Source organism: Cnephaeus nilssonii (genome assembly GCF_951640355.1).
Source record: "Cnephaeus nilssonii genome assembly, chromosome: X".
In the NCBI taxonomy this organism is placed as follows: domain Eukaryota; kingdom Metazoa; phylum Chordata; class Mammalia; order Chiroptera; family Vespertilionidae; genus Cnephaeus; species Cnephaeus nilssonii.
In genome coordinates this window covers 33176925-33201849 of record NC_137071.1, presented here as the reverse complement: position 1 = coordinate 33201849, position 24925 = coordinate 33176925, and the positions used below count along the sequence as shown (strand labels likewise).

At 40.0% G+C, this 24925-nt stretch overlaps 1 protein-coding gene across 4 annotated transcripts in view; it reads right to left on the bottom strand.

Moving 5' to 3' along the window:
- The window catches only part of LOC307095780 (charged multivesicular body protein 1B2), an 88187-nt gene extending 65658 nt beyond the window's left edge, over nt 1-22529 (bottom strand). For all 4 annotated transcript variants that reach the window (XR_013813230.1, XR_013813231.1, XM_079765306.1 and 1 more), the window contains exon 1: nt 22392-22529. Coding sequence is in view for 2 of the 4 variants with exons in the window: in XM_079765306.1 (XP_079621432.1) it covers nt 22392-22407 (16 nt within the window). In the remaining 2 variants the exon portion in view is untranslated. The remainder of the gene's footprint in view (nt 1-22391) is intronic.
- Nucleotides 22530-24925: the final 2396 nt, after the last annotated feature.

Sequence of the window (24925 nt, the reverse complement as noted above, 5' to 3'; positions counted from 1 at the left end):
GGGAGTCGGACCTGCATTACCACCATTTGTCCACCATCCAGAGCTGAAAAGTCAGTGCCGACATGTACACATAAGTAACTAGTAGACATTGAAATTAGGTCTCAAAAGACCTGTTGGTCCAGAAAGAAACTCACTACAGACTGATTCATTTGCCTGTCAGCATAACTATTATTGCTCGTCTCACATTCGGTTCTTATAAGTATATTTCAAGTAACACATGATCTCACTCATCTAGGGGAAATGATGAACAACATAGACTGATGAACAAGAACAGACCCAGAAACAAGGAGGCATCGATCGGACTGTCGGGCCTCAGAGGGAGGGTAGGGGAAGGTGGGGGTAGGGGGGAGAGATCAACCAAAGGACTTGTGTGCATGCATACGAGCCTAACCAATGGTTAAGGACAACAGGGGGGTGGGGGCATCCATGGGGAGGGGTGTGGGATGGGAATGGGGGGATGAGGACAAATATGTGATACCTTAATCAATAAAGAAATTAAAAAAAGACCCCAAATAGCCACAGCAATACTGAGAAAGAAGAACAAAGTTGGAAGGATCACAATACAGATATCAATCTATATTACAAAGCCACGGTTCTCAAAACTGCCTGGTATTGGCACAAGAACAGACCTGCAGACCAATGGAACAGAACAGAGAACCCAGAAATAGACCCAAGTCATATGCTCCATTAATATTTGACAAAGGAGGCAAGAGCATACAATGGAGTCAAGACAGTCTCTTCAATAAATGGTGCTGGGAATTTTGGTCAGATACATGCAAAAAAAATGAAACTAGATTACCAATTTACACCATACACAAAAACAAACTCAAAATGGCTAAAGGACTTAAATGTAAGACGGGAAACCTTAAAAACTCCACAAGACTCCATAGGCAGCAAAATAGCAGACACATGTTGTACCAATATCTTTACAGACACAGCTCGCAGGGCAATGTAGACTAAGAAGAAAATATACAAATGGGACTACATCAAAATAAAAAGCTTCTGCACAGCAAAAGAAACCATCAATAAAACAAGAAAACCCACTGCATGGGAGAACATATTTGCCAATGATATTTCATATAAGGGTTTAATCTCAAAAATTTCCGGAGAACTCATACAACTTAATTAAAGGAAGACAAATGATCCAATCAAAAAATGGGCAAAGGATCTAAATAGAAACTTTTTGAAAGAGGACATACAGAAGGCCCAGAGACATATGAAAACATGTTCAAAGTCACTAATCATCCCAGAGATGCAAATCAAAACAACAATGAGATACCATCTCACACCTGTCAGAATGGCTATCATCAACAAATCAACAAAGGACAAGTGCTGGGGAGGATGTGGAGAAAAAGGAACCCAGGTGTACTGCTGGTGGGAATGCATACTGATGCAGCCACTGTGGAAGACAGTATGGAGTTTCCTCAAAAAGTTTAAAATGGAACTCCCATTTGACCCAGTAATCCCACTTCTAGGACTATATCCCAAGAAAACAAAAGGCCATTCAGAAAGGATATATGCACCCCTATGTTCATAGCAGCACAATTTACAATAGCTAAGATTTGGAAACAACCTAAGTGCCCATCAGTAGATGAGTGGATTAAAAAACTGTGGTACATCTACACACTGCAATACTATGCCGCTATAAAAAAGAAGGAACTTTTACCATTTGCAACAGCATGGATGGACCTGGAGAGCATTATGTAAAGCGAAATAAGCCAGTTGGAGAAAGATAAATATCACATGATCTCACTCATATGTGGCATATAATGATCAACATAATTTTTTGAACAAGAATAGATCCAGAGACAAATGGTAGGGGTGTGGGTTAGAGAGCAACCAAAGGACTTGTATGCATGCATATTAGCATAACCAATGGACACAGACACTGGCGCGGTGGGGACTTGCCCAGGGTGGGAATGGTTGGGGTGGGGGTCAATTGGGGGAAAAGGAGACATATGTAAAATTTTAGACAATAAATAAAAATTATAATAAAATAAATTTTTAGAATATATTAGAAATAATCATTATTTACAGATTTTTAATACTTCCTACAACTTTTGTGATATTATACAATTTTAGTACAGTTTTGGTAATATTATTATATGTAAAATATTTTTTCTTGAAATATTAATTTTATTGCATGTAATATTATATTTAAAATCATTTTCTTGCAATATTAAGGTTTATTGCATGTAACATTATTATACTTAAAATCATTTTTCTTGAATTTAAAAAAACTACTAGACATAATAAATGAATTCTGCCATGTAGCAGGATACAAAATTAACACACAGAAATACATGGCTTTTTTATACACCAATAATTAGCTCACAGAAAAAGAAACAAAACAAAACAAAACAAAAATCTCAATTTACCACTACACCCCAAAATTAAGATACCTAGGAATAAACCTAACTAAGGAGGTAAAAGACCTGTACTCGGAAAACTAAGGACATTGAAAAAAGAGATAGAGGAAGACATAAACAAATGGAAGAATATACTGTGTTCATGGAAGAATCAACATCATTAAAATGTCCATACTACCCGAAGCAATCTATAGATTTAATACAATCCCCATTAAAATACCATCGGCATATTTCACAGACCTAGACAAACTCCCCAAAAATTCATATGGAACAACAACAACAACAAGACCCCGAATAGCTGCAGTAATCTTGAGAAAGAAGATCAAAGTTGGAGGGATCACAATACCAGATATCAAGTTATATTAGAAAGCCACTGTTCTCAAAACTGCCTGGTACTGGCACAGGAACAGACATATAGACCAGTGGAACAGAACAGAGAACCCAGAAATTGACCCAAACCATTATGCTCAATTAATATTTCACAAAGGAGGCAAGAACTTACAATGGAGTCAAGACAGACTCTTCAATGAATGGTGCTGAGAAAACTGGACAAGTACATGCAAAAAAAAAAAAAAGAAAGATACTAGACCACCAAGTTACACCATACACAAAAATAAACTCAAAATGGATAAAGGAGTTAAATGTAAGAAGAGAAACCATAAAAATCTTAGAAAAATCCATAGGCAGCAAAATATCAGACACAGGTCTTAGCAATACCTTTTCCAATACAGCTCGTAGGGCAATGGAAACTAAGGAGAAAATAAACAAATGGGACTACATCAAAACAAAAAGCTTCTGCACAGCAAAAGAAACCATCAACAAAACAACAAGAAAGCCCACTTCATGAGAGAACATATTGGCCATTGTTATATCTGATCAGGCCCTAATCTCCTAAATTTATAGGGAACTCTTAATAAAAGGAAGATAAACAATCCAATAAAAAAATGGGCAAAGGACTTAAATAGACACTTTTCGAAAGTGGACATACAGAAGGCCCAGAGACATGAAAACCTGCTCAAAGTCACTAATCATCCAAGAGATGCAAATCAAAATGACAATAAGATACCATCTCACACCTGTCAGAATGGCTATCATCAACAAATCTACAAAAGATTAGTGCTGGCACGGATGTGGAGAAAAAGGAAACCTCATACACTGCTGATGTGAATGCAGACCAGTGCAGCCACTATGGAAAACAGTATAGAGTTTCCTCAAAAAGTGAAACATGGACTTCCATTGGACCCAGGATTCCCACTTCTAGGAATATATCCCAAGAAACCAGAAACACCAATCAGAAAGGACATATGCACCCCTATGTTCATAGCAGCACAATTTACAATAGCTAAGATTTGGAAACAGCCTAACTGCCCATTGGCAGATGAGTAGATTATAAAACTGTGGCACATTACACAATGGAATACTACGCTGCTGTAAAAAAGAAAGACGCCTTACCATTTGCAATAGAATGGATGAACCTGGAGAGCATTATGCTAAGCGAAATAAGCCATTCAGAGAAAGATAAACATCACATGATCTCACTCATTTGTGGAATATAATGAACAACATAAACTAATTAACAAAAATAGATACGGAGACAGAGAAGCATGTAACACACCATCAATCTTCAGAAGGAAGGCAGGGGAGAGGGTGGTGGGTAAGAGATCAATCAAAGGACTTGTATGCATGCATATAAGCATAACCAAGGAACACACACACTAGGAGGTGAGGGCATGAGCTGGGGGGTGGGGATGGCCGGGGAGAGGTCAATAGGGGAAAAAGGAAACATATGTAATACTATATGTAATACTTTAAACAATAAAGAATTTAAAAAAATTAATACAGCCCTAGCCAGTTTGTTCAGTGGTTAGAACATGAGCCTGGGCTCAGAGGGTTTGCAGGTTTGATGCCCAGTCAAGGGCACATACCTGGGTTGCCAGTTCGAACCGCATCCCCAGTTAGGGTGTTTGTGAGAGGCAACCAATTGATGTGTCTCTCCCACAATGATGTTTCTTTTTCTTTCTCTCTTTCTGCCCCTCCCTCCCTTCCACTTTCTAAAGATCAATGGAAAAAATATCCTCGGTTGAGGATTTTTTAAAATGATAAATAGTATATTTACAAGTTGTTTAAATAATTCTAAATGTCTGTGTTCCTCTACATAGCCTCAAAGTATCTTTGTGTATACATATATAAAACTGACAGCCCACCCAGTATGAGCATTGACCCAGGAACCAAAAGGTCACTGGTTCAATTCCCATTGAGGCACATGCCCAGGTTATGGGTTTGATTCCCTGTAGTAAGGGGTGTGTAGGAGGCAGCAGATTGATGATGTTTTTCTCTCATTAATGTTTCTAACTAACCCTCTTCCTTCCTCTCTAAATATCAATAAAACCATATAAAAAAAGGAAAAGAAAACTGACAAAGTGAAAATGATCAAGCTTGGGAGATTTTAACAAAACTATCTCAGTAATTGACAAAATTAAGAAGGGAAAAGTTACAAAATACCCTATTAAGCCCTAGCCGGTTTGCCTCAGTGGCTAGAGCATTGGCCCTCGGACTAAAGAGTCCTGGGTTAAATTCCGCTCAAGGATTTGAACATACCTTGGTTCCTGGCTCAATCTCTGCCTTTGGTTGAAACTCCTGTGGGAGGCAACCAATCCATGTGGACTCTCTCACATCAATATTTCTCTCTCTGTCTCTCCCCCTCCATTCCAGTCTTTCTAGAAATCAATGGAAAAATAGCCTCCGGTGAGGATTAACAAACAAAAAAATACCCTATTAAGAACCTTAATTTAATAAACACATAGAGAATTATAGCCAATCCTGTACCCAATAATTTGAGAATACACATAATTTTCAAGTATATGAGACATTATGAAAACTAATCATGTATTAGGTCAAAAAACAAATCTGAAATAACAAATATCAGATGGACTTGCTGTATTACCACAACTCCATGATGAAGTAATTAATATGGGAATTGTCTTCACAATTTTTCTGTAAGAATTTAAAGCTGTTCTAAGATTAAAAGTTTATTAAGGTATATATTCAGAAATTAAAAAAACAATCCTATCTAATAAAAGAGTAATATGCAAATTGACCATACCCCGCTACACCCACAAGCCATGCCCACCAGCCAATCAGGAGTGAGTATGCAAATTAACCCAACCAAGATGGCTGCAGCCACAGAGCAAGCAGGAGGCTTGGGTTTCCCGAGTAATGGGGGAAGCCAAGCTTTCCGCACACCCTGGCCAGCCTAAGGCCTCCACTCAAGGCCAAGATATAATTTATCTTCAATTATAGAAGATAAATCCCAACAGAAATGGCTGTGGCCACGGAGCAAGCAGGAGGCTTGGCTCCGCTCAAGGATACAAAGTTTCAATTATAGAAGATAAATAAACCCCAGATATCAGGGCCTCTGCTTGGGTCGCTGGGGGATGTGGCCAGCCTGCAAACCACCAGAGGCCCCTTGCCCAGGCCGCCCCATGCCCCAAGGGAACCCCCACCCTGATCTGGGACACCCTTCAGGGCAAACCAGCTGGCCCCCACCCATGCACCAAGGCTCTAACCTATCTATTAAAAGAGTAATATGCAAATTGACCATCACTCCAACACACAAGATTTCTGCCCCCATGTGGTCAAAGATGGCTGCCCCCATGTCGACACAAGATGGCCACCACAAGATGGCCAGCAGGGGAGGACAGTTGGGAGGGACCAGGGCTGCAAGAGAGGGCAGTTGGGGGCGATCAAGCCTGCAGGGGAAGGCAATTAGGGGTGACCAGGATGGCAGAGGAGGGAAGTTGGGCGCGACCGGGCCTGCAGGGAAGGGCAGTTGGGGGAAACCAGGCCTGCAGGGGAGAGCAGTTGGGGGGGACCAGGCCTGCAGGAGAGGGCAGTTAGGGGTGACCAGGCCTGCAGGAGAGGGCAGTTAGGGGCAACCAAGCCGGTAGGGGAGGGCAGTTAGAGGCAATCGGGCTGACAGGGGAGGGCAGTTGGAGGTGACCAGGCCTGCAGGGGAGAACAGTTAGGGGCAACCAGGCCGGCAGGAGAGGGAAGTTTGGGGTGACCAGGCCAGCAGGGGAGGGCAGTTAGGGGCAATCGGGCTGGCAGGGGAGCAGTTAGGCGTTGATCAGGCTGGCAGGGGAGTGGTTAGGGGGTGATCAGGCTGGCAGGCAGAAGCGGTTAGGAGCAATCAGGCAGGCAGGCAGGCAAGCGGTTGGGAGTCAGCAGTCCTGGATTGTGAGAGGGATGCCCGACTGCCCAGTGGGATCGGGCCTACACAGACAGTCGGATATCCCTTGAGGGGTCCCAGATTGGAGAGGGTGCAGGCTGGACTGAGGGACGCACACACCCCTGTGCACGATTTTGTGCACCAGGCCTCTATTATAAAATAACTGCTCACTCCCCAACACTGTTTTCATATATTCTGTTCCTAAACTTTAAGTACATAGGCACACCTCAGAGATACTGTGGATTCAGTTCCAAACCACCACAATAAAGCATGTATCAGTATAAAGCAAGTCATAATCTTTTTGCTGGTAGAGGGTCTTTGCCTTCAATTTTTAAAAAACGCAATATCTGAATCACAATAAAGTGAAGGATAATAAAACGAGATATGCCTGTACTCTTTAGAAACAAAATTTGAAGTTTAGTATCAGTAGCCACTTACTCTGAATTCCCATGCTACTTTACACTGAGTGGCCAGATTATAATGATCTCTGAACGCATAATAATCTGGCCACTCAGTGTATACCCTATATAATAAAAAGTTAATATGCAAATTGTCCCCTTGACCAGGAGTTCAACCAATAGGCAGGCCGGCCAACCGCCTATGTCCCCTCCCCCTATCCAGGCTGGCCAGTCCCCACCCATGCACAAATTCATGCACCGGGCCTCTAATATATATATACTGAGTGGCCAGATTATTATGCATTCAGAGATCATAATAATCTGGCCACTCAGTGTATATATCATGATGAGCATTTTTTCTGTACTTTTTTATAACTCCATGTCTAATTCTTCACCTAGATTATGGACACCTTGAGAATAAGAATGAGTCCCACAGGGACAGGCTTGAAGGGGTCAAAGTTACCATCTCATGGTATCTATATACTCTTAATTAACTTCACCTTACATTTAAAATACATTTTTATACAAAAATCATGTAACTTTAATCCTCACTCCCCCCAAATGTACCAAAAATGTAAAATTTTTCTAGGGGATATACCAACAATATGTAATACTTGCAACAATAAAGATTTAATTAAACAAAAAAGAATGAGTCCCAATCATCCTTATATCATAAGCCTAATGCAGTGCATAATAAAAGTACTCACTAGCTTTAAGTAAATGAATAGTAAAAAAGTATTTTTCAGGGGAAAATGATATACTGGGGGAAAAGCACCACTGCTGCTGGACAAGAGAACTCAATTACCCATTTCCACTTAAATAAGTTTATGTTAATACTAGAGGCCCAGTGCACGAAATTCGTACATGGGGGGGGTCCCCTCAGCCCAATCCGGGACCCCTCGGGGGATGTCCTACTGCTGGTTTAGGGCCTAAACCGGCAGTCAGACATCCCTCTCACAATCAGGGACCACTGGCTCCTAACTGCTCACCTGCCTGCCTGCTTGATCACCCCTAACTGCCCCCCCTGCTGGCCTGGTCACCCCAAACTGCCTCCCCTGCCGGCCTGGTCGCCCCCAACTGCCCCCCTCCCGCCAGTCTGGTTGCCCCTCACTTCCCCTCTCTGCTGGCTTGGTCGTCCCTCATTGCCCCCCCCCCCTGATGGCCTGGTTGCCCCCAACTGCCCCCCCCATCAGCCTGGTTGCCCCACACAGCCTGCTGTTCAGTCATTTGGTCGCCCCTCACTGCCCACCCTGCCAGCCTGGTCGCCCCACGCAGACTGTTCAGTCATCCATTCAGTTGTTTTTGTTGTGACGGTAACTTAGGATTTTACATATGTAGATTAATACAATGCTGTTTATATTATTAGGATTCCATATAATATTTCATTCAGGAAAAAAAAGGGGCTCTGCCGCTTAAAGAGTTAGAAAACCAATGTCATAGCAGATGCCACACTTTTTTAATTTCATGAACTGGTATAATTAAAAGAACATTTCAACACAAAAAATACAGGAAGGAGAGTCTCAGAATAAAGGACAGCTTCTAAAATTGAATTTTAAAGTTACATTTAGCTTTGGAAAATGCTTTTTACACTGTCCTGTTTTAGTTTTCCTATTTGACTTGATCTTGAAATCTCATCACAGACCAGCAATATAACAATCTATATATATAAAAGACTAATATGCTAAGTGTCTGACAGTCTGACTGGTTGCTATGATGCACACTGACCACCAGGGGGCAGATCAACACAGGAGCTGCTGTGACACGCACTGGCCATTTACAGAGAAACGGCACCACAGACCTGGAGCCAACAAAGCAACACTTGGCTTCCCCCAAGTTGGACACAGGCCCTGCCACCACCCCAGAGTGATAGCCCACCAAATTGCAGCTGATGCTGCCAAGACTCCCATGGCGCAAAATGTGGCCCACAGCCCAGCCCAGCCCAGCCCAGCCCAGAAATGGTGGCTGTGGGTGCCTGGTAATGATGTAACATAGCAACGCCCGGTTTCCTCTCCCTAGCAACTAGCTTCCTTGGAGTTTCTTCAGCCTAGGAACATGACTTGCTTTAGAGCCAGGTGTAAACATTTTACACTTTAACCAAATGTCTGTGAAGTGTTTTCCTGTGCCTCATCTCATTTGATCCTCACAGAAGTCCTGAAGTAGGTAGATAGGAGACTCAGTGGAATCCTATTTTCTTTTCATTAGCCAGAAAATGGAGATTTAGAAACTTGACCCGACTGAAAAGAAATGGTGGACCTTGAAAATGACTTCAGATTTTCTCACTGTGCAGAATATAGTCAAACACTGCTGCAGTTAAATATTTTAACCTTTGTTCTCCCTGCATGATCTACAATAATAATCTGCTTTGTGTTGATATTTACTGCTGTGTTGCTGACAATTACCTGAAAGAGAAGTTGGGGTTCTTCACTGGGCTGGAAAAAGTTTACCTAATTAGAAAGCAGGTCTAATTAAGTTTATTCTATATATATATAAGGCTAAGTTGACTTGTGCATGCACGATATATATAAAGCTCTTGCTGGCGCCAATTGCACATGTGTTTCGATCTGTCATTGTCAATCGTGAATTTGGTTGACACTTCTATTACAGAGAAAGGGCAAATAGCAATATTAAACTATTTCTTCTAATTAATTTCCTTTCAATGTGCATGAATTCATGCACATTGAACTAGGCCACTAGTTAACCAATAAAACTCTTTTAAAAATACAGAGTTCTGAACCTAACCTCTGGAATGTTCAATTTGGTAGATCTGGAATGGGTCTCTGAAATCTGTAGTTTTTAAAAGCTCACTAGATGATTCTCACGGACATCTAGGTTTAGAAAATACTGATTTAGTTATCTTCTTCCACAGGAATAGTTGAAATATCATGGATCTCTATTTGATTCTTATGATATACATATATAGTCTTATAAATACGTAGGTATATATTGAAATGCACTGTTGCTCTTTCTTCCCTTCCTTCCTCCTTCCTATCTGTTTATCTATCTCCATGATCACTTATCCACAATCCAAAATTCAAAAAGTTCTGAAAACTGAAAGTTATATATAATATTTGGTAGCAAAACATGACCTCACTAGAAAAATTTAATGACAAATCTTGATCTCAACAAGTAACAGTCTTTAAATTATCATATGTTTCAGTGTAGAAATATTGTGTGTGATTATGATTCCCGAAGCAACCAAGATATAATGCAATATATGGAATATGTGCCTTATTGGCATTCTAAAATAAAAAGAAGTATAATTTTGATTTGAATATTAAAACAAATGGCAACTCAAATAAAAAAACCTGTGTCCCTGTGTATGGCAATTTTCTCAATTACCCATTACATGAAATGGCTATTGTTTAAAATGTTCACACCATGCCCTAGCCAGTTTGGCTCAGTGGATAGAGTGTTGGCCTGCGGACTGAAGGGTCCCGGGTTCAATCCCGGTCAAGGGCACATGCCTGGATTGCAGTCTCAATCCCCAGTGGGGGGTCATACCAGAGGCAGCCGATAACTGATTCTCTCTCACATCATTGATGTTTCCATCTCTCTTTCCCTCTCCCTTTCTCTCTGAAATCAATAAAAATATTTTTAAATAAATAAATAAAATGTTCACCCCTTAAAAGTATAAAAGTACCTAAGAATGAGGAATAACACAATTTTTAAATGTTCCTTTTTGGAAAAGAGCTGTATGTAAACAGTTACTAGGTTGCACAATCAAATTATAAGTTCCTAACAGAAATATTTTCTCTTTGAAAACATATGGGGCTTAGTAAATAGTCTAAAATTTAATACTCTTAAATACTTATAAATTAAATTATAAAGGAACTCAAATGATTTAAAATACAATTTACTTTTAGTTGCCAGCAGGAATATTTTAACTATGAAAAGTCCTTCATATAATGCAACCATGATTAGTGAAATAAAGCATGAGATTTGATTATATCATAATTACTAGCAGTTCGGAAAATTACACTTATAATAAATTCAGAGTTAGCAATTCAATCCCATAAAAGTAGAAAATGTATGTGTGTACACATTCATTCTCATTCTCTCTTATTCTCTCTCATCTTCCCTCCATCCCTCCCTCGCTCCCTCCCTACCCTCTTCCTTTCCTCTAGCCAAATTCCTTTTTAAATTTAAGAAATATAAACTATAATGAGGCTAAATGTACATTAAGGATATGTGAATTTTTACCAGTTCCTATTCCAAATAGTTCTATACAGAAATGAGTCAGGAGATGAATTCCCTGACCTCAACCTTACAAAAGAATATGGCAGAGACAAGATTACCAACAGTTTTAATATAGTTTAAGTAGAAATAAGTATAATCACATGAATACACATAGAAGGACTACATATCTTAGACTATCACCACTGTCAAATATATTCATGTGTGTCTATGTAGTTCAGACAACTTGTAACACCAGTGTTTTTCTGATAAATATTTTGCCCCAGGCCAGAAATCAAAATATCACTGAACTAAAACCTTACCTCTATAACTCTTGGGTAATTTTTACATGCAGAGCACAAGATTCTTAAATTCAGGTATCTGCTATTCAAATTATCATCCTTTGTGTATACTACAATAAGTGAATATCCTCTATACTGAGGTGGGGGAATTGATTGCTGATGTGGAAAATAATGGAATCAATTCAACTACTAAATTGAACTATGAACCAGACTTGATACGCAGTGCAATATTTTAAATACTTTAGTTGGCTATAAATTCCAGGAGTATTTTTTCTATTTGGAAAAATAACACTGGCAGAATAATCTCCTTCACTGACTACTCATAAATTCAACTTGGCAAAGTGGTTGCTATTAAGACAGCTTTTGTTTTTCCTTGCCCACTGAAAAAGCAATGGCTGAAATACTTTATTATTGATTGACTGAAAGTTTAGAAAGACTGAACAGTAATATTTATTAGCATGTATAGAAAGAAGTATAAGGTCCTAGACTAGATGTTGAGTTATCCCAGGCTCCAGCAACCTGTGCATCAGTGATGTTGGTCTCCATTGGTTACCTCCAATGGTTCCTTTGTCTAATGTACCCTTCTTTTCACCCGCCCTACCATCCTACACTTAATCCCTGTGAGGTTTAGCACTTAGCACCAGGCTTGCTTTGTAGCTAACATAAACAATATCACTCACTCTGAAAAACTAATCTCAAATACTTCCATTAATGGCAAAAGGTTTCCCTCCTCCTGTCAAAATCCATGCAAGAGCAAAAACCTAATTTACCTGGTCCTTAGGATTGATAAGCAAATAATAAGAAAATCAAATTAATCATGTGAACATTTCAATTATTTCTAATTTTCTCAAAGTATTAATTCCCCACCTTCCAATTCGACTAAATTAAAATTTAAAACATTACATCAAGATGAACCTTTTACATATTTCAAAGATTTAGAACAAACTCTCCAAAAATTCATCTGGAATTAAAAAAAAGACCCCGAATAGCCACAGCAATACTGAGAAAGAAGAACAAAGTTGGAGGGATCACAATACCAGATATCAAGCTATATTACAAAGCCACGGTTCTCAAAACTGCCTGGTACTGGCACAAGAACAGACCTGCAGACCAATGGAACAGAACAGAAAACCCAGAAATAGACCCAAGCCATTATGCTCCATTAATATTTGACAAAGGAGGCAAGAGCATACAATGGAGTCAAGACAGTCTCTTCAATAAATGGTGCTGGGAAATTTGGTCAGATACATGCAAAAAAATGAAACTAGATCACCAACTTACACCATACACAAAAACAAACTCAAAATGGCTAAAAGACTTAAATGTAAGACAGGAAAACATAAAAATTCTACAAGACTCCATAGGCAGCAAAATAGCAGACATATGTTGTACCAATATCTTTACAGACACAGCTCGTAGGGCAATGGAGACTAAGAAGAAAATATACAAATGGGACTATATCAAAATAAAAAGCTTCTGCACAGCAAAAGAAACCATAAACAAAACAACAAGAAAGCCCACTGCATGGGAGAACATATTTGTCAATGATATTTCCGATAAGAGTTTAATCTCCAAAATTTACAGAGAACTCATACAACTTAACAAAAGGAAGATAAACAACCCAATAAAAAAATGGGCAAAGGACCCAAATGGACAGTTTTCGAAAGAGGACACACAGAAGGCCCAGAGACATATGAAAACATGCTCAAAGTCACTAATCATCCCAGAGATGCAAATCAAAACAACAATGAGATACCATCTCACACCTGTCAGAATGGCTATCATCAACAAATCAACAAATGATAAGTGCTGGTGAAGATGTGGAGAAAAAGGAACCCTACTGCACTGCTGGTGGGAATGCAGACTGATGCAGCCACTGTGGAAGACAGTATGGAGTTTCCTCAAAAAGTTTAAAATGGAACTCCCATTTGACCCAGTAATCCCACTTCTAGGACTATATCCCAAGAAACCAGAAACAGCAATCAGAAAGGATATATGCACCCCTATGTTCATAGCAGCACAATTTACAATAGCTAATATTTGGAAACAGCTTAAGTGCCCATCAGCAGATGAGTGGATTAAAAACCTGTGGTACATCTACACAATGCAATACTATGCTGCTATAAAAAAGAAGAAACTTTTACCATTTGCATAAGCATGGATGGAACTGGAGAGCATTATGCTAAGCAAAATAAGCCAGTTGGAGAAAGATAAATATCACATGATCTCACTCATATGTGGGATATAATGATCAACATAATTTGATGAACAAGAATAGATCCAGAGACCAAGGTAGGGGAGGGGGGTGGGTTAGAGAGCAACCAAAGGACTTGGATGCATGCATATTAGCTTATCCAATGGACACAGGCACTTAGGCAGTGGGGGCTTGCCTGGGGTGGGAATGGCTGGGGGGGGTCAATTGGGGAAGAAGAAAACAAATGTAAAAATTTAGACAATAAAAAAAACGTACCATTTAATAGGAAATATCTATGATCCAGATTTGTCTTCATGATCATCTAAGGTAGGCTATCCCTAAAGTGATTATGGAGATTCATGATTGTTTACACTCTTTTCAACAAAATCCCAAGTGGAATGTCAATATATAGAAAAAGTAGCTCTATATAACCCTGGGACTCTATCAAACACAACAGAATTTCACTGCAAGTTGTGGAGTTACTGTGCAAAAGCAAACACAGCAGAGATTTTTGAGATCAGGCCAGATCCTTTACTGTATGCTTATAAGCTTCTGGCTTTCTTAGCTTTAATTTCCTCTTCCATAAAATTAGGGTTCTCCCAGTGTTGTTGAGAGTTTGAGATAATATATACAAAAGCCCCAGCACAAAGTTTGGCACATAGTAGGTGTTCAATAAAGTATCATTACCACTTCATGACTTTGCTAAGTGATCTATCTTAATTAGGTAATGTGGTTAGTCAGGGAATAAAAAGTCCCATTGTCTGTTTAAAACATTCTATGTGGTTTCATTTGTTTTTAATTACACTACTGAGAAGCAAAGGATGAAAATCAATTATGTCTTAATAGATTATTGCTTTAAAATTTAAATAAATAAGACTCACTAGGGTTCAACATATTCATTTTGTATACAGAAGGAAGCCTTGCTTTAAGATTTCAATCTGCTTCCTCAAGATTCCTAGAAGAAATTCATGGCAGAAATCTCAGGTCCTGCCTGCCTCTCTGAAGTGGGTGGAGCAACACCAAGTAAAATAAGTTATTCAAACACAGTAGGACAGAAAGCTCTTGGATTCCAAGTGCCAAAAGTAGGATTATGTAATCATTTGGGCACAGGAAATTAGAGGAAGGAAAAAAAAAGGAGGTAAGAGGAAGGAAATAAAAATGTTCCACTAGCACCTGCCTGCTCCAGAATAAAGCAGTGGTACCAATACCACAGAATGTTTATATATACATTTTATGAGAAGTGCTATGATATATCTACATTTCCCCATTTTCAGCTATCTGCATCTTGTTCATCCCTGTGTGTTTCTGGGAGATAGAGTTGGGGATCACAAAAACACAGGGAGAACATCAGAATTGAAAGGAACCCTAGCAATCACTTAACTTTCCTCATTTTACAGATGGGAAAACTGAAACCTAGAGATGGATAATTGAGGAGTAATTGCTGAATAAAAGAATAAAAAGGAACACAAATCCAGCTCAACTTATATTTCTGTTTGCATTTTAACTTTCATAGCAAATTGCTCAGAATTAGTACTCAAATGACATTAAATGATAAACCATAAGTAATCCTTACTTGCAATACTTCTTATAAGACACAACATCCTAATAGCTAGTCAGTCCATAAATTATAAGACTACAGTCACATCTAATCTAATAAAGAGGGAATATGCAAATTGACCATCACACTGCCACAAAGATGGCGGCGCCCATAACCACAAGATGGCTGCGCCCAGTCCCCTCAGCCCCGCCAGAGTCCCCCAGTCCTTTGAGCCCCGCTGGGGGGGGCAGCCAGAGTCCCCCAGTCCTTTGTGCCCCTCCAGGGGGGCAGCAGGAAAGTGGTGCGGCCAGATCCACCCCTGGGCGGGTCCAGCTGCACCGTTTGCCTGCCACCGCCTGGAGTCCCCCAGTTCTTTGAGCCTCCCGAGGGAGTGGCCAGAGTTCCCCAGTCCTTTGAGCCCCACCAGGGAGGCAGCCAAAGTCCCTCAGTCCTTTCCCCCAGTCCCTCAGTCCCCCTTCATGAGGCTGGATGCTGCATCCCTCTGTGTGGGCACAGCCACATGCAAGTGGGCTGGGACTTGACTCTGGGTATCCCAGTGCAGGTGGACTTGATGCTGTGTCTCCGTGGACGCTGGCCCAGACTCTGACAGCAGGGAAGAGGGAGTCACACTCCCAAAGAATCAGCCAGAATCAGCCGTTAGTCAGACAACTCACAGCCAGGACTCTTATTCACCTGCATCTCAGACCCTGACAGCAGGGAGATGGGAATATGTCTAATGAGCAAGTATTGATACAAGGTAGCTCTATAGCCAAAAGAAGCCAGCATTATTGACAGAAAATATCAGAAGACCAACGTGCCTCTGATGCTGAAAGAAGGTGGCGTTGGTGACAGAATGTATCTGAAAAGCTACTATTGGCAAAACATAGCTCTGAAGCCAATCAGAAAATGTTTAAAGACCAACGTGCCTCTGAAGTTGGAAGAAGGAGGTGGCGACGACAGAATATGTCTAAAGAGCAGAGCAGTCATCAATAAGTACTATCAATACTGGTAGGAACTGCCTTCTCAGCAAAAATGGAGTACATGAGGATGCAATTCTCAAACACAGTTGTGGTGGAATGACTGTTAGATGTCAATTTTGCCTATCACTGAATTTCTCTGATGAAACACTATCTGATGGGAAATTTACTCAATGTTGTAGCAAAGGTAAAGCCTGTCCAAATGATATACATTTTCCAGAATACCCGGCATATTTAAAAAGATTAATGACAAGTGAAGATTCTGAAAGTAAAAATTTCATGGAAAATATTCGTTCCATAAATAGTTCTTTTGCTTTTGCTTCCATGGTGCAAATTTCGCATCACCATCAGGATATGAGCCATACTGTTTTAGAATACATGGACAAGTTTATCACCATACTGGAACTTTACATCCTTCAGGTGGTGTTTCTTGGAAGTTTGCTCAACTCTATATTTTGGATACAGCCGAAGTGACCAGTAAAAGATTATCAATGCCAGAAAACCAGGGCTGCTCAGAAAGACTCATGATCAACATCAACAACCTCATGCATGAAATAAATGAATTAACAAAATCGTACAAGATGCTACATGAGGTAGAAAAGGAAGCCCAATCTGAAGCAGCAGCAAAAGGTATTGCTCCCACGAAAGTAACAATGGCGATTAAATACAATTGTAACAGTGACCCAGGTAGATATAATTCTCCCGTGTAACCGAGGTTGCTGTCATATTCAGAAATGAAAATGGAGAACCTCCTTTTGAAAGGGACTTGCTCATTCATTGTAAACCAGATCCCAATAATCCAAATGCCACTAAAATGAAACAAATTGGTATCCTGTTCCCTACATTAGATGCAATGATATATCCTATTCTTTTTCCACATGGTGAAAAAGGCTGGAGAACAGATATTGCATTGAGACTCAGAGACAACAGTGTATTCGACAATAATCCTATATAATAAAAGGCCAGAGGCATCATGACAGAAACGACCAGAGACCAGGCCACCATGTCCCCTCACAGGCTGGCCCTGCCCCTAAGCAAGCAGTTAGGGGAAATCAGGCAGGGATGCAGAGTAGTTAGGGGTGATCAGGTAGGCAGACCAGCGGTTAGGAGTGATCAGGTAGGGAGGCAAGTAGTTAGGGGCAATCAGGTAGGCAGGCCAATGGTTAGGGGTGATCAGGTAGGCAGTCCAGCGGTTAGGAGAGATCAGATAGGCAGATTGCCCCTTACCGGGCTGACCTCGCCCCCAAGCAAGCAGTTAGGGGTAATCAGGCAGGCAGGCAGAGTGGTTAGGAGTGATCAGGTAGGCAGACCAGTGGTTAGGGATGATCAGGTAGGCAGGCCAGTGGTAGGGGCAATCAGGTAGGCAGGCCAGCAGATGGCCCCTCACCAGGCTGGACCTGCCCCCAAGCAAGTGGTTAGGGGCAATTAGGCAGGCAGGCCAGCAGTTAGGGGAGATCAGGTAGGCAGGCAAACGGTTAGCAGCAATCAGGTAGGCAGACAGCTACTTGCAGGGCTGGCCCCACCCCCCAGCAAAGAAAGAGGGAGACCCAGGCCAGCCAAGCCATCACACCCTAGCCTGTCACCTGCAGAGGGAGCCCACCAGTGGCAGGGTAGGGGGGGCTCTGCTGCACAGATGGCAAGCAGTGGCAGCAGCGGGGATGGGGCCAGCTGCCTGCAGCCGGGGGAAGCACAGCCCCGATAGGCCCTGATCTCAGGCCAGGTCTAGGGACCCTACCCAAAGGGGTCCCGTATTGTGAGAGGGTACAGGCCAGGCTGAGGGACCCTCTCGAGTGCATGAATTTTCATGCACCGGGCCTCTAGTACTAGATAAAATGTAAGGACATGAATCACACAAATGCAGTATTATGGAGTTCATCTCTCTGTGCAGGCCACGTTCAATCCTATTTTAAATGCAAGAAAATTAACTCAACAGTTTATTGTGGATTCATATTAAAAAATGGAGGCCAATCAGATAAATTTCATTAAAGCAAACCAATCTAAGTTGAGAGTTGAAAAATATAGTGGTTTGATGGATTATCTCAAATCTAGATCTGAAAATGACAATGTGTCGATTGGTAAAATGATAATACTTCCATCATCTTTTGAGGGTAGTCCCAGAAATATGCAGCAGCAATATCAGGATGCTATGGCAATTGTAATGAAGTATGGCAAGCCCGATTTATTCATAACCATGACATGCAACCCCAAATGGGCAGATATTACAAACAATTTACAACGCTAGCAAAAAGTTGGAAACAGACTTGACTTGGTAGCCAGGGTTTTTAATATTAAGCTGAATGCTCTTTTAAATGATATATGTAAATTCCATTTATTTGGCTAAGTAATAGCTAAAATTCATGTCATTGAATTTCAGAAACGCGGACTGCCTCACGTTCACATCCTATCTAATAAAGAATCCTATCTAATAAAGAGGGAATATGCTAATTGACCCTCACACCATCACAAAGATGGTGGTGCCCAGAGCCAATAAGGAGGGAATATGCTAATTGACTGCCCTGCACTCAAAGATGGTGGTGCCCACAGCCAATAAGGAGAGAATATGCTAATTGATTTCCCCGCCCTCAAAGATGGCGGCACCCACAGCCACAGGATGGTGGCACCCAGTCCCCTCAGCCCCCCAGCCTCCCAGAGCTGGCCCGAGGAGCAGGCAAGCCTCAGATGGCGGCTGCCCAGCTGCCCAGAGCCACCCGAGGCTCAGGTAACCAGGGACGGCCAAGGCTTGCGCTGCCGGCAGTGGCAGCAGCAGAGGTGTGATGGGGGGCATCGCCTTCCCCTGATTGCCGGGTCACCTCCCACCCCTGAGGGCTCCCAGACTGTGAGGGGGGCAGGCCGGGCTGAGGGACCCCACTTTCAGTGCATGATGCACTGGGCCACTAGTAAAATATAAAATATTATTAATATCCTGGTCTAAAAATCACAATACATTTGTCAACACTAGCAATGCCTTAGAGATTCTGATAAGTAATTAGTTCTGCTTTAGGATATAAAGCCATTCATAATGGTTAACAGACATTTTTAAGATAACTAACAATATTTGCCTAAAACACAGTCTCATCTATATGGGAGACTACAAAAGGAGACAATGATACCAGTCTAGTTCAGAGTCCTTTCTGTACTCTCAGAACATATGCAGTACCTATTATCTACTTTATTATTTCTCAACCTTTTCAGGTTAGAATCCCTTGGAGAAACAGATGTCAGCTATAGATATTTCCCGCAGGAAAAAGGCACATAGTAACAGAAAATTTTGCATACAATTTCAAGGAGTTTAGTAAATCCACACATGGGATCAAGAATCACTGTTTTAGTATTCATCTAAGTTAGTATGTGCTACCTTATATTGCTATTTACCTGCCTTCTCCCCGTCCCCACCCCAAGTGTGTCCTGGCTCAGTTAGATCAAAAGTTGCTCAGCCGAAACCGGTTTGGCTCAGTGGATAGAGCGTCGGTCTGTGGACTCAAGGGTCCCAGGTTCGATTCCGGTCAAGGGCATGTACATTGGTTGTGGGCACATCCCCGGAGGGGAGTGTGCAGGAGACAGCTGGTCGATGTTCCTCTCTCATCTATGTTTCTAGCTCTCTGTCCCTCTCCCTTCCTTTCTGTAAAAAATCAATAAAATATATATATAAAAAAAAGTTGCTCAGAGTTGGGAATGGGTCTTATAATCCTCTGTATCAACAGTCTGGCTACATTGCTCAGCCTACAGAAGAGACTCAATATATACTCATAATTAATGCTTAACAGAAGATCATTTACCTACTTTGCATCTAAGTTCTGTGCAAGGAAATGAGAATTAAAAGACTAAATAAGGACCATGTCCCTCAAGTAACTCAATTTAATGTAAGAGATAGATAAGCAAGCATCTGATTACAATAGTGGGAAAATGGCTACAATGGAAGGGAAAATATGGGAAAAGAACCACAGAGTAGGAACTGGTGCTCTCAGATTTCTAGTTTGTTGGGGATGGTGGGTTAGATTAGAAAGATGACATGGAAACCTTCCTGAAAACGAAGCATACTTGATCCAACAAAATGCCAAAAGAGGGATAATAGCAGAGAGAAGCAAAAAAAACATAAAATAAGAGCATGGAGTAGGGGACTAGGAAAGTATCCTTAATTATTCCTCTTTTATTGTATAATTCCTATAGTTAATCAACACTACTCCTGAAACACACTGTATTAATACTGCACACATATTGCTATTAGTTATATACCTGTAAAACACCTATATGAACATGTTACAACAAATAAATTTGGTCATTCCATTGAGTTTTTTAAAGTGAGATTTTATCTAATCCACCATGATAAATTCAGTGTGTTTTAACTGTCCAAACACTGAAGTCACAATTATCAAGCTAATTCCATTGCTAGCACATTTAATCTTTTTATATGCTGTAAATATTCTTATATTCTGCATTAAATATAGGCAACAAATAAATATTACTCAAGTTTCAGTTCAAGTTAGTTATTTATGAAAGACAGGTCTGAGTCAGTATGAAATTTCCTCCTCTATACTATAAGAAAAAGGTCTGGATTCTACAAAATGGAACCAAGAGAAGTAACCATTGACAGATGATATAAGTCAAGTTACACCTCCTCACTTCTTCTGACAGACTGAAGGGTAGCTAATAGTTCATTTTTAAGGTATAAACTATTGATAACAGTACCATTGATTTTAATTATGGTCAGACATACATAAATTTCAGCAAAAGAATTAGTAACCAATTATCTTGTTATTGGAAATCACATAGGGTAGGGTTAGGTAGAGAAAAATTAATTTGCATTATTAGAATAGAAAAAGCAATTTTAGAGCTATTACCTCAAATCCTTCCAAAAGTTCTGGGGAGATAGCAATTAGTACTCTATTTCTTAATATTTAACAGCATGTTCAAAACTTTATGATTTAGTATGCCCTTCCATTTCATTTTATCTTTATAACATCCTTATAAGGTTGACAGGTCGGTTAGTATCTTTACAGATTAGTCAACTTTGCCTGCAGAGGCTATATGACTCCCTCTAATTCATGTTTCTTACGAGGCAAAACTGGGATTAGAAACTGGTCTTCTGACTTAGTCCAGTGGTCTTTCCTTTATGATACTGCTTTAAAAAAAATCATTTAATAGGGCTACATTTTCATAAATTATATCCTTTAAAGTGCAGTGATAACTGGGCCTTTTAGTCATCTACTCTGTTCATAAAACGACCTATTCTGCACCTTCTCACACTTTATTCTTGGTTTATCTTGGACAGTTCAGCCTAGTATGTGTTATCAATATTCCCAGTATGACTTATATAATGTAATCCTCTCACCAAAAGTCTTTCTATACGTATTTCAGACTTACAAACTAATAAAGGCAAAGAGCTTTAAAATGAGCTATCAAACAAAATACTATTATCTACATTTTGTCATTTTGCCAAGTTTCTTTCAATGGCAAGATACCAACTTACTCTATTTTCTATAATGCCAACGCCTGGAATAAGGGAGGCATTACAGCGACATGGAAAACCTGAGATGGTATTTCAGTTGTGAAAAGCAATTTCATCCTTCTTCAATTCAGGGTTTCACACAGCTTGGTTCCTAATCCCCTTGCTTCAGTAGGAATGCAGGTGCAACTGATGAATTTTTAAAGCTTTAGGTAAGGATGAGTTTCCTCATATGCTAAATCAGATTACTAACACACGCATTCAACTGACTTTGAAGGGGTGATATGAAGCACTTTACCTTGTTATCAAGTCACCTCCATCCAGAAAAAGGAAGAAGTTCCACAGAAGCTACTGCATTCAAAACCTATACCTTCGCTCCAAACCTCTGGCAAACTCCTGCAGCCTGTTTCCACACCATCCTCTCGGATTTATTTCTAAGAAGTGGATAGTTCCACTGAAAGAACAGGTGACAGAACGAGGGAGGATTCAAGCTCAAGAATGTTCTCAAACCAGTCCAGTGACTCAGTTCCAAATTCCCTGATTGTAGGATGGCCACGGCTACCAGAAGACAATAACAAAACAAACAAACAAAAACACACCAAAAAAAGCTGCTGGCGCTTACCTTGCCCTTCCACAACTAGACCTAAAAGATCACGCCACGGAGCTCTTCCCTGGGCTCCAGCCCCAGCCCTCTCCCCTCTCCCCCTGCACACCCCCCACTTTTCTTTCCCTAAAGCCCTAGCAGCAGTTTATCAGACGAGAAAGGATACTCTCCATGTTCGACATGGTCCCACGACTTTTCTTAGGAGACGACAGCCCGGACAGCGGCACGGATTTGATGAGAAGACGATCAGAATTCCGTCCAGGTCTCGACCTGCGGCTGGCCTGGCATTTGGGTTTGAGATCCCACTTCCTGTTTTGCGCAATGCCCACTGGGAGGCGGAGCTGTCAGTGCTCCAGGGGCGGAGCTGGGGTTACGCCAAAATGGCTGCCACCAACGAAGGCGGTTAGGGTGGGCTGCTGTCGCTGGGGGGCGTGGGAACTCCAGGGCAAGTGGTTACGCCCCTCCCCCTCCGGTACCTTAGACAAACGGGCGCCTAACGGTTTTCCCCGCTCTCTCAGCTAACCTAGTTCCCAGCTCTTCTTAACCTTGCGTCCCACCTCTTCCCTCAGATATCTTACTATCTTTGGCCCCTCAATTCTGTTCTCAGAGCTTAAATCTTTCGGATGAAGGAAAAAGGTATAGGGCTTTTAAGTACTTTTTTTTAAAAAAAAAGCTATAATCATATGAAATAAGAACCTAAGGGATAAGCGGGGTTGGCAGTTTTGAAATGTGATGTTCATTCAGTTGAAGTTTTAAAAAGGATCGTGATCCTTAAACTTTTAGGGCAGGACAAAAAAAGTAAACTTAGTTTTAAGAGGTAAACTTGCTGTGAGACATATATTCGTAACAAAATGATTATTTTTTTTACAATAGATGGTGTAAAATATGAAAATTACTAAATATCTCTAAACTGTAGTTGGCGGAGAGGTTAATCGAAATACTAAATAGCGGTTGGTGGTTTATATGTGACTTATTAAAACAACCAAATATAATTTATAAGACGCCATCTCTAGATTTATAGGAAGGAAGGGGATCTTTGACGCTGGTGTCACTGCATTTCAGAATTCTTGGAAAGTCCAAGGAAGAGCTAAGATATATTACTTTGGGGAAAATATCTAGGATAATTATTCTCTTACTGAGGGATTTTATAAATTTGGCTTTAAAAATTTCCTAATCTTTAAAATTTCAATATGTGGGGACAATAATGAGTACATAATGGGCTGAGCTTCTTTTTATCTTTAGGAAAGTTTCCTATTGAATCAAAGTGGTTCCAAAAGCTGCTGTTTTACTTTTCTGTTAATGATGATTGGTAGGCTTCAGACTGTTTCCTAATTACAAACCCTTGATGCTGGGAAAACAAACCTTTTTTAATATTAGGTTAATCTGGAAACCACTTCCATAGGAGAAACAGTATAAATATTGTTTTTATTTTTTATCTCTTTCTGTGTGTGAATGGGTATTTGAGAAGTAACATATATTTCCCAAGGGACAGACAAAACTTGGTAGATCTCATTGCTTCATCACTTTCCATGCTAACCAATGTATTTCACCATTTGAGAAGTATTTTGGGGATAAAGGTTAAAAAATGTTTTTTACAAGTTATTCCCTAGGAACCTAATATTTATTAACACAGCTGTTTGAATAAATACACATATAGACCAGAACAATCCACTAAAGTTTAAGCATTTCCAGGTTTTATGTAAAGATTTTGTTGTTATAATTAGGTAACCAATAAGAACAAGTCTTTTAAAAATATTTTAAAGTGCTTTTGAATATTGTTGAATTTCTTAAGAGATGTTTCCTTAGGGATAGGATTAGGTTTTTAGTAAAACCAAGATCTGAAGATATTTGTTCAGTTAGGAAATTTGTTATTTATGCCCATCTTAAGTGAAAAAATATATACATAGCCTTTATCTTAAAAGATTAAGAAGTTTTAATTTATGAGTTCTGAACTAATTTTTAATTCAAAAATTGCTTTAATTTTTATTGGAGATCTTATTTCTAAAAGTTAGATTTAGATTTTTATCTTAAGCATAATAATAAAACTAAAATATATGTATATTCTTTTGTAGCTGCTGCTGTTGAAAACAATGAATTGAAATTTGTTAAAATCATAGTTGTTTTATTACAAGAAAATATAAAAGGAAAGACATCAAATTTTGTTAAATATTGAAAACCTATAAAATAATATTTGCAAATCACGAGTACAGAATAAACAAATGCAATACAGCAATCACCTGTGACCTGTCACCCAATTTAAGAAAAGAAAATGAGCATTCCCTTTAAATTCCCTTGTGTACCCCTTTTCCTAATCATATTCTTTTCCTTCCCTCTTTATAATTTTCCTGTTTTTATTTATTGTTTTACCATATTATTTGCATCCCTAAATATTATGTTATTTAGTGTTGCATGTTTTTGAACTTTGTGCAAATGAAACCATATTGCTTTTTCTTCTTGACTTGCTTTTGTAACTCATCATGAGGCTCTTTATCTGTGTTGTTACATATAACCATAGTTCATTCATTTTCACTGCTCTAAAGTATCCCACTGTATGAATATATCATAATTTATTCATCCTTTCTCCATTCTCCAACCCATCCATTTGGGTTGTTCCAGGTTAATATAGTCTCTGAGAATATATTGTTATTATTATATATTCTGATTACACATTTAGATCAATAGCATTAGTCTCTTAAACAG